The sequence below is a fragment of the Bombyx mori genome, chromosome 24, assembly GCF_030269925.1.
Source record: "Bombyx mori chromosome 24, ASM3026992v2".
Classification (NCBI taxonomy): Eukaryota; Metazoa; Arthropoda; class Insecta; order Lepidoptera; family Bombycidae; genus Bombyx; species Bombyx mori.
The window spans coordinates 13,504,189-13,515,041 of NC_085130.1; the positions used below are offsets into that span (position 1 = coordinate 13,504,189).

At 39.0% G+C, this 10,853-nt stretch overlaps 1 protein-coding gene and 1 non-coding gene across 2 annotated transcripts; one reads left to right on the forward strand and one right to left on the reverse strand.

Moving 5' to 3' along the window:
• Nucleotides 1–5,462: 5,462 nt before the first annotated feature.
• LOC105842734 (uncharacterized) lies at nt 5,463–8,506 on the reverse strand. Its single transcript, XM_012696991.4, has 5 exons — nt 7,904–8,506; nt 7,765–7,830; nt 7,332–7,547; nt 7,175–7,242; nt 5,463–7,078 (listed from the first exon to the last, which is right to left on the reverse strand). The coding sequence occupies exons 1-5, from the start codon at nt 8,020–8,022 to the stop codon at nt 6,855–6,857; spliced, it is 693 nt and encodes a 230-aa protein (XP_012552445.3). The 5' UTR covers nt 8,023–8,506; the 3' UTR covers nt 5,463–6,854.
• On the forward strand, nt 5,887–5,977 carry Mir2731-2 (microRNA mir-2731-2). The gene has a single exon (NR_107289.1). It is a non-coding gene; the product is annotated as a microRNA mir-2731-2 (primary transcript).
• Nucleotides 8,507–10,853: the final 2,347 nt, after the last annotated feature.

Genomic DNA, 10,853 nt, shown 5'->3' on the forward strand with positions numbered 1-10,853 from the left:
GCACAATTAATTATAGTACGGAGTAATTATATTTGATATTTTCGAATTTTTCTTGTATATTTAAAAGATATACTTTTAAATTTGTTTTAAAGGACCTTAGCGTTCTCTGGTGCCGGATAGGTGGAGGAATATTGTTCCAACATTTAGAGGCCAAGTAGCGGAAGCTGCCTCTAAAAGCAGCAGAGCAGTGTCGAGGAGTCGCGAGCACTTGGGAGCGTTGTCGCGATTGCCTACCGCCATCTCCTAAATAAGTCAACTTAAGATACAAATAATTCGGCGTTTGCAATTTTACGACTCCAAATAATAAACAAGCAAAATGCAACTTCCTTCTCAACTTTAACAACATTTTCAACATTTTGCTTTGATTAATTATCGGCGTAACATGGGATCGTGGTGGGATGCTAAAGCAAAATCTCATGCATGCATTCTGTACTCTCTGTAATATGCGCTCAGTTGAATTAAGTAATCTTGGTCCGTATACCACGCCCGCATAATTCAGTTTCGAGAGAATCAGTGTCTCAACGAGTTGAATCCGAAGTTTTTCACTGAGATAATTGCGGATGCGGTACAGGACCTTCAAGCGATAGAAGCAGTGGCGGACCATCTCAGTGACATGCTTCTTAAACCGGAGACCTGCGTCCATCAGTAGGCCCAAGTTACGCACCTCATATACTCTCTCAATGGGGTCATTTCGAATATTTAACCCATTGAAAGGTTGTGATGGAAGCTTAGACAATCGAGATTCATTTCCAAACACAATATATTTAGTCTTGCTGGGATTTAAGAAGAGTGAGTTCTGTTCCGACCAATTCGCCACTCTATTTAGGTCCCCTGTACGTTTCTCAATGGCCATTCTAAACTCGGACATCTTAAAAGAGATGTACAGTTGAATGTCATCAGCATATATATGGTACTGACAATGATTGATATGACCAACAATATCTGCGCTGTAAAGGATAAATAGCAAAGGGCCCAGGATCGAACCCTGTGCTACACCATTAATGACGTTAGCCATGTTGGATCGAACATTACCCTCACCGCGACGAATTTCCACCAATTGCGATCGTTCAGTCAGATAACTTGAGAACCAACGAATGGTATCCGCACTTAAGCCGTAGAAACTCAATTTGGCAAGAAGAAGGTCAATGTTCAAGCTGTCGAATGCTCGAGAGAAGTCCAGAAGTACCAGAACCGTACACATACCCCGATCCTGTGCAGCGAGGATACTATCCGTCACATCTAAGAGAGCAGTTGCAGTACCACGCGATCTCCGGAATCCGGAATGATACTCAGGCAATATGTTATGTTTCTCAAGATAGTCCGTCAGCTGTGAAGATACTACTTTCTCTAGAATTTTAGACAAGCAGGGTAATATACTGATGGGTCGGAGGTCACTGAGTGTCATGGCATTAGGTTTCTTAGGAACAGGACGAACCACAGCAGTCTTCCAAGTGTAAGGAAATATCGATGTATTAATTGACATATTAACAAAATTGGTGACAGAAGTAAGACTGTAGGGCAATGTCATACACAACATTTTAAGGGAAATATCATCAACACCCAGAGCATCAGACTTCAGTTGTTGCAAGATCTGCAATACAGTACATTACTTTACCCCGGACAGATTAAATTGTGTATCAGAGTAACGATGAGAGTTAAAATAGTTAGTATTGGATATAATAGAAGAACAATTGATTACATTAGGAATTTTCAAAAAATGATCATTAATTTGTTTAGCATCGTTAAAAATTAATGGTAGTTCATGGTCTACAGGAGGTAAAATATTTGTTTTCAAATTTTTCCATAGGATAGAGGGATTATGAATCTTATTGTTAATGTTAAAATTAAAATAAGCCTTTTTCTCACTTTCTAGGGGTTTTTCCACCAACGACTTAAGGTCCTTATAATAATTCAGACTACTTTCAGTCTCACTAACAGCATGTCGTTTGTGAGCTTTATTCCTAAGTTTCATCATCAAGCGAATGTTGTCAGTAATCCAAGGATAAGAGTATGTTTTACATTTAATTATTTTTAGGGGTGCGTGCAGATCAAACAAAGTCAATATGACCGAGTTAAATTTATTTAGACAGACATTAATGTCTTCAGAATTAAAAATTGCATCCCAACGTATTCGAGTAAGGTCACTTTCAAAAAGGGAGTCATCAATGTCCTTGAACGGCCTAACAGTGACTATGTTTGCTGGCACTTTAGGTCTCCTGCAATTTATCTCACAAGACAGGAAAGCATGGCTATTCAGATCAACAATTCGATCAACCTGAACACATTTACTAGCCAAATTATGCGTACAGATAATATCAATAAGTGTTGCACTATGATCAGTAAAATGTGTTGGCTCTGTAATAAGTTGGTCCAAACTACATATGTGAAAAAAATCTTTCATTTTATCAGTTTTAATGTCATTATTGTTCAAAAGGTTTACATTAAAATCGCCTAGCAAGACCAAACTATCAAAATCTGACAAAGAAGAAATAGTATGAGTCAAAGAGTCGAGAAAAACATCAACGTCCTGCCAAGGAGGTCTATACGCCGTACCGAATGCTATTTTCCGAGTGTTAACAACCAAGCTCAACCACATCTGTTCAACTGATTCCTGTACGGGAGTTAACTGTATGGGCTTAAATGGAATGCCTTGCCTGACGTAGAAACCCACCCCACCACCGCGTCCATTCTTAATTTTGTCCGATCTAGGTATATGCTTTAAGCGATAACCGGGAACAATCGAGGCCCGGTTTTCCTCACCGCGCCTTAGCCAAGTCTCATTGACAGCCAGTATGTCCAGATCGTGATCTATCAGAGCCACTATAAACTCATCATGATTTGTATTTAGTGATCCCGCATTATGAAAACCTACCTTGAGCATGTGTCTTGGCATTAATGAGCGGAAAATACTATTAGGGCAACATAAGTAAGGAGGATGTATCTCCACAATTTAAAATTCACAATGCAGAATTCAACCAAATCATTAAGAAAATAATATAATGCTATGGCTCGCTGAACAGTCATCACAGCAAACACCCATCGAGGATAAATACGTACCAGGTCCTTCAAATTCAATCCCGACACCAACCCACACCAGAGAACACCACAATAATTCCGTACAGTAGAAGTATAATCATTAACGTAAATAAACTCAAAAGATAAGCCACAAATCATTACATTATAATGATTTGAAAAACAATTGTAATATTGATTGATAATGATAATATTAAGTAATAGAAAATACAATCCATAACAATAAACAAATTGGAACAGTGATAGTGACATGGTTATAAATAGTAGAACAAAAGCAAAGCACATAGTATTACTTTCTGAAGTAAAGCAATACTTAAACATAAGAAAAACATTGTATACCTAGTCAGGTCATAAATTCTGTCACATGTTTAATGTAAAATAATTGAAACAAGTTTATCTATTATGTAACCATTCATATACCAAAATGAACTTAACAAAACATAGATTCTTATGACACTAAAGTTTATTCAAAATGACCTCCGTGATTTTGAATACAGGCCTTCAATCTGCGCGGCCAGTCGTCTATCGCAGCACGAACGAGGTCCATGTCAATATCGGCGGCTGCCTTAATCAAGGATGTCTTGAGTGACTCCATATTGGGATGAGGCTTTGAGCACGCCTTTTCCTCCAAGTGTTGCCATATCTTGTAATTTAACGGATTCAAATCTGGACTGGAGGAGGGCCAGTCTTCGTGCCGGATGAAGTCGATTTCACGCGCCGCCAGCCAGTCTTGTGTGCTCTTCGCTCTATGAGCTGGCGCCGAATCTTGTTGGAATACCCAGTGCCTGTTATTGAACATGGTATGAGAAACAGGTTCCACAAGGTTCGTCAGGACTGTATTTTGATACACAACTGCATTCGTTTTTACACCTTTCTCACAAAAATTTACCTCTGTTAAGCCCCAATAAGAAACTCCCAACCATACCATGAGCGAGGATGGAAAATAACCTCGTTGGACACGCGGAATACGGTTGCTCGCTTCTTCACTACTATGTGCGTACACCTTATCATTTTGTTTGTTGTAGCTCTCTTCTACGGTAAAAATTTTTTCATCCGAAAAAAGAATTTCCCGATATTTTTTTCCCGCATACCGCTTCAACAAAGCGCGGCATCTCTTCAGTCTCAGGTCCATTAGACGAGCATTCAAACGATGTCCTGTTTTTCTTCGATATGCCCGAAGCCCTAAGTCTTCATTTAACACCCTTTTCACCGTGGTTCTGCTTAACCCCATCTGAAGGGCCAACAGTTTCTGCTTACGTTTGGGATTTCTTTGAATTCGCGCCTTCACAGCTTTTATCACTGCTGGAGTCCTAACAGACCGAGGGTGACCACTTCTTGACCTGTCATCTACACTAGTCTTCATTGTATCGTTTGATGGTACGATAAACGAATCTTTTGGTACTATTCAAATTTTTCACTATGTTAAAAATTTGAATTGGCGCGTAACCGCAACGATGCAACGCAATAACTGCAACACGGTCTTCTTTAAGCGTCCACTTCATATTTAAAAAATGAGTAAAATTCTAAAAGTATACATTTTTATTTTCAAGAACAATTCGAAATTCGAATTCAATAAACTTTTTTGTGGCCAGCATTCTAAAAGAAAAGTTTTTACTGTGTGACAATACTTATGACCTGACTAGTTATAATGATTTTTATTTTTATCAAACTATATCTGGGCCAAAATGCTTCTTCAAGTCGGCCTGAACTCTGATTCTAAGCGCAGGAGTACCATCACCACGACGAATGTTAATTCGTCCGTCCTTGGTCCAGACATACTTCCAGCCCTTGTCCTTTCCCTTTTGACGGGCAGTACCAAACAGTTGGCGGTTATATGCGGACAACAATAAGTATGGATTTCTTCATGGACTTATTCAAAATAAAAATAATCATTATTATTTGTTTTTTTTTCGAACCTATTTGATTGATAGATCAAATAAACATGTTTTTTAGTGATTTGGTGATTAAAAAAAAATTATAACAACTAGGTAACTTGCAATTAATCGTACCTAGATACCATACAGTTAAAAAATCGCACATAAATTAAATTGTGAAATACAATAACCCAACACTCACAATGATCCAATTGATACTTAATTTATGTGCCAATATATTTAATAAATAATTGTGAATTCCATTGTTGACACGACGCTGGCAAATAACAAAAAAAAAAAGTACAACGCATGCAGCATTTTTTTAGTACTGTGCAACAATATGAATGGTAACAATAACAAACCACCAACTTTTTACGGTAACCACTTACCATCAGGTATGCTCGTCGCAATTTTTTGTGGTAACCACTCACTATCAGGTATGCTCGTCTGGCTACAAGGGCAATAGAAATATCTTTAACACTAGTGCCTATATACCCTGTATGTGTGCCTGGGCGTGTATGTATAAAAAGTGTCAATGTGTGGCGTGGTGTATGCCGTAGCAGGAGTAGGTGCACATTGCCTGGTTACAGGCTCTACAATATGAATTAGTCCGCTTGGAGCAGACGACACATGCTCGCCTAAGGCAGTCGGATTTTCCGCTTTTGGTCAAGTCATATTGTGCCGGGCAATGCACTTGTGTTGGTGTGAGTTGTGTGCTAGGTGGAGAACGTTTTCTATGACTAGTCAATAATTGAGTGATCAACACCGTCCGGAACTTACGATGTGAAAATGAATGATCTTGGTGTAGTATGTGTGAGTTCAAGACACTAGCGTTTAAGAGCCTTCTAAACAACTTCTTGTACCAAACTCTTGTCCTTCTTCTCTCTATGGGGTACATTGCAAGCTGCTGTTCCTTGCGGTCTACTCCGCCCATACAAACGTTATAATCGCAAGCGACAGTCGGCTTCGGTCTTTCCTCAAACCTAACAGATGCGAGACCATGGTATGTGGAAATAAAAGCCACCCGGTTTTTATCTTTCCACACCAAAAGATCCACATTTCCCGAGGTGCATCCCGTCACTTGACCGACTGTCATATCCTTTTTTGTAAGGGACGTCAATTCGTACGGCACAAATTGTCGGTTAGTCCGCAGTGTGCCCACACAGTCAAAGCCGCGGGTCTTAAGTTCTCGGGCTAGCGCTGGAGAGTTATAAAAATTATCCATCCATATTGTGTGCCCTTTATGCTCAAGACCACTTAAAAGTCTGAGCACGAGAGCTGGTACTGTGCCAGAAAGTGGATCGTCCTGTGAAGTCGAGATGTCATGGCCTGCGTGAACTTCAAACCGCCACAGGTAACCACTCCGCGATTCACACACTTCATAAGTTTTGATCCCAACTGTCGCTGCCTTGTTAGGAATGAACTGGTTTATATCAAGCCAGCCCTTCCACTTCGTCAAACTCTTTTGTAGAGTTTGGCCTGGCGTCGTGTCAACATTGTAATGTCGCAATACTCGTTATTGTTGAAATGGAGGCATTTGGACAGCAGCTGAAAACGGTCATATGACATTTCCGCTGCGAAGCCCGGAGTATAAAAATATCCCGAGCAGTATGCCAATAATCTTCTATGCGGCTTTTGACGACCACCCCCATAGCCAGAACGATGGCAAAATATATGTAAAGTTCGTCTACATTCGTATCTTGCCATCGAGTAATCCGGCTATGAGGGTCGATCGTCCCACTCGCCAACATGACCGTTGCCAGCTGCTGTGCATAAATGTTGGTTTCCGTGACTATGACTTGCATAATTTCGCGATCCCATATGGCAATAAATGCATCGTACGGAGTCGCGAAAGAAACCGATGGACCAATAATTTCGGAGAAAAGTTCTCGCCTTAAATGAGGTTCTATTTGAGGCATTGAGATATTTCTCCATTCAAATTTGAACTTATTTACAGGTTCTAATGTGGACGTCGGTGAGACGTCGACTGGAGCAGATGGCGGATGGACGAAGAGGTTGAGGAGGTTGAGGCCACTCCAAATTAATATTAAGCCTCTCCGCTTGCTCTTCAACTTCCTCATCCTCTTCGTCCAGCCACATCCTGGTCGCCCGGGGAACCAGCGACGGCTGCAGAATTTCTTCCTCCTCTCCCTCAGAGTCCTCTTCGCTGCCTGAAAGGAAAATAGTTATTTGTTATGGTTTCGATTTTAAAAGGTATTTTACTTTCGCGAGTATTGATAAAAAGGTTGATGTCATAATGTACTTACCGTAATTCAGCAGTGCTATAATTTCGTCTTCGCGAAGAGGACGAGGAGGTCGAGAGGACGAAGGAATACTACAAAATAGAAAGAATATTTAATAACATATATAAAAAAATTAACACAAAAATATGTTTATTTGCATGTGTAAAAAATGTATACTTACACAGGCCGCTCGGTGGCCGAGGTGCTGGCCCCGTTAGGCCCGGGCCGCTCGGTGGCCGAGGTGCTGGCCCCGCTAGGCCCGGGCCGCTCGGTGGCCAAGGTGCTGGCCCCGCTAGTCCCCGGCCACTCCATGACCGGGGTGCTGGCCCCGCTAGTCCCCGGCCACTCCATGACCGGGGTGCTGGCCCGGCTACTCCCAGGCCCACATTGTAAATATCTACAAAAAAATTGTTTTAAGAAATGAGTACAAAATAAAATAAAAAAATCAAGTAAGGCACCTCATCTAAAAATTCAAGTTTTTCTTTGATTTCGAACTAACCAATAATTATTGAATAAAAATTTAATTAATTTAATGGCTCAAAAATTTAGTTTCTGTAGTATATTTTCCATTATTTATTTATAAAATAGGTTATATTATTGAATAACATAGTTACAGGGCAGGTGATGGCATCGAAGCATCCAGGTCCGGAGTCGGAAGGTCCGGTCTCCAGAACTCCGATCTGAAAATAAAGCTACAGATACTGTTTTGCTATTAAAAAACTTAAATATATTTAAAAGTACCAGAATACACACCCTGGGTGTTTCCCGACCTTAGGAGGGAGCACCCTTGCCCTCTTAGGGTGCCGTGGGTTCTCCTGTGGGCGACCGGGCGGCAACTCTTCAATGAGCCTCGATTGAAGTCTGAAATGCATATTAGCATCTATATATTAATACGTGAAGCAAAAACTTTGTATCCCTTTTTACGAAAACTTATAGAGAATATAGAGAAGAAGTGCATAAGGCTAATATTTTTTTTAAATAATGCACAAAAGATACATTAAATCAATAAAGAAAACATGACACAACTACCATGTATTTGACACACATACGCGTGCATACTATTTATTTATTGTCAAACTTTTGTTCTTGACGTCTGTGGTCAAATTGAGAATATAAATTAAATTATAGATTAAATATTGTTTGTCTTTATTAATATTTTTCTTTAGTGTAGGTAGTCTTGGCGTTGAAAATACAATCACAATAGTGTACAAACTTACAATTAGTAGAGAGTATTATTACAATTACCAAGTACCAGAGAAAGTACGAGTCCCGAACCGACACGAGTCCACGTAAAGAGCTAAGGCAAAATATGGTCCGAATACGAGGGAGTGAGATGGAGCGAGTGCATGCAACTGCGTGTGGAGCTCTTTCATATTACATTTTTATGAATATTGAAGTTATGCACTACGACCTACGTGTTACAGTCCATAGTTGAATAAATTAAAATGTTTTGCTATGGGTTTTGACCTTGACCATGCATCATTCCTACGAGCACTTAACCTTAAGTGTTTTTAGACCATTTCTTAGAAAATCATAATTCAAAATTAGAGAATTTTAAAACATTCACCACTTTCGCTAGTTTTGTTAGCTACATGTTTACTGGAACATGTTTACTGGAACTAGTTCCGACACTCAAAAGAACGATGTTATGTTCAATCCTTTTCCGAACATGATTAGCACACGTCTAATTAGCACAATAAACTCAGTATCTATCAGTAAATAAATAACTAATTAAACACATAAAGTTAGCCCCACATACGATTTCCATCAATGAACTAAGAAAATCTAAAAAATATTTTATTATTTTTGAGTGTAGTGTTGTGGCTATACTGTTTTATTATAACGCGGTGCTGATTTTGGGCATTGTCCTTTAAAACATCATTCCAAGTTGGTACAGTAACTGCATGCACATGTTTTGTTTCTGAGAATTTGAAAAGACCCGACACTAAAGTAAGTCCTATTGTTTTCTTTCCTGATTTTAATGGCCATTGAAGACAAATTTATAACATCATTCAAAGTTGGTACAGTAACTGCATGCACATGTTTTGTTTCTTTGTCTCTGAGAATTTAAAAAGACCCGACACTAAACAAAGTCCTATTGTTTTCTTTCCTGATTTTAATGGCCATTAAAGACAGATGTGGATACCTATTCAAATTGTTTACAATACAGCTTGACCGGTCGTTCTCACAGATCTAATTCTCCGAAATATTAGTTAAATGTGGTATTTTTATGAGGTATGTCGGTATTAGCAATGTTGTATAAAGCAATGTTTTTAATTAGGCGGTCATATAGCATTCAGCCGGGACCTTTGTTCTAGGTTATTATAACCGACATGTTGTTCTAAACGATGTCGCAGTAAACGGTTTTGACTGTATATGAAATGAGCTTGTGTAAAAAGTTGTAGATGTATCTGGGCTTCGGTAACCACTTAACATCAGGTGGGCCGTGAGCTCGTCCACCCATCAATGCAATAAAACAAACAAACAAAAATTTATAAAAATAAGTAATTACGCTTCAGAGGCCAAAGGCCGGGCTTGGTGGCGACTACCACCACGCGTACGGACACGACCGCCACCACGACCACCTCTTCCTTGGCCACGGGCTGCATCTCGTTGGCTGGAAATAAAAAAGTATTACTGGTGGAAGGATCTCTTGTGAGTCCGCACGGGTAGGTACCAGTACCACGCCTATTTCTGCCGTGAAGCAGTAATGCGTTTCGGTTTGAAGGGTGGGGCAGCCGTTGTGACTATACTGAGACCTTAGAACTTATCTCAAGGTGTGTGGCGCATTTAAGTTGTAGATGTCTATGGGCTCCAGTAACTACTTAACACCAAGTGGGCTGTGAGCTCGTCCACCCATCTATGCAATAAAACAAACAAAAAAAGTTGTAAATGTATCTGGGTTCCAGTAACCACTTAACATCAGGTGCGCCGTGAGCTCGTTCATCCATCTATGCTAATAAAAAAGTATACAAACTTACAATTATCAAATATCTAAAACAAACAAAAAAAAATCAATACAAAAATTTAAATCAAATTTATATCAAATTGATATCAAAGGGGATGGCCCATTTTAGGCCCAAAGCGGACAATAGATTATAGAAAAAATACTTAGTGCATTAATTTTGTCATAAATAAATATGCATTTACTTTCTTGGAAATAAGCGCCACTATAGTTTACAATAAGTAGTTTAAAAAAAGTAACTCTATTGAAAAAACAAGGATTTTTATTTTTGCGGGAAAAATATTGCCAGCTTCAAATCCTTTTACGTATGAAGTAAATATTTTTACTATATAAATAAAACATAAATAAATCATTTTAAGTATTATCATTAATCAAACGATTTTAATGGATTTTATGCACATAAAATAACATCGAAGACATACCCATTGGACTTTAACTCGTAACTATACTTGAGACCTTAGAACTTATATCTCAAGGTGGGTGGCGCATTTACGTTGTAGATGTATGTGGGCTCGAGTAACCACTTACCAACACCAGGGTGGCTGTGAGCTCGCCCACCCATCTAAGCAATAAAAAAAACTTAACTAGTATTGTTATTTAAATATGTACAACTAAAACAAAAACATAAAAAATAATGTGTACTCGTAAAAAAAAGATTAAGATATAAATCAATTATCGGTTATTTAAAAAAATAATCGATATATGAATTTCATGTAATTATTTTTCTTTATACTGACA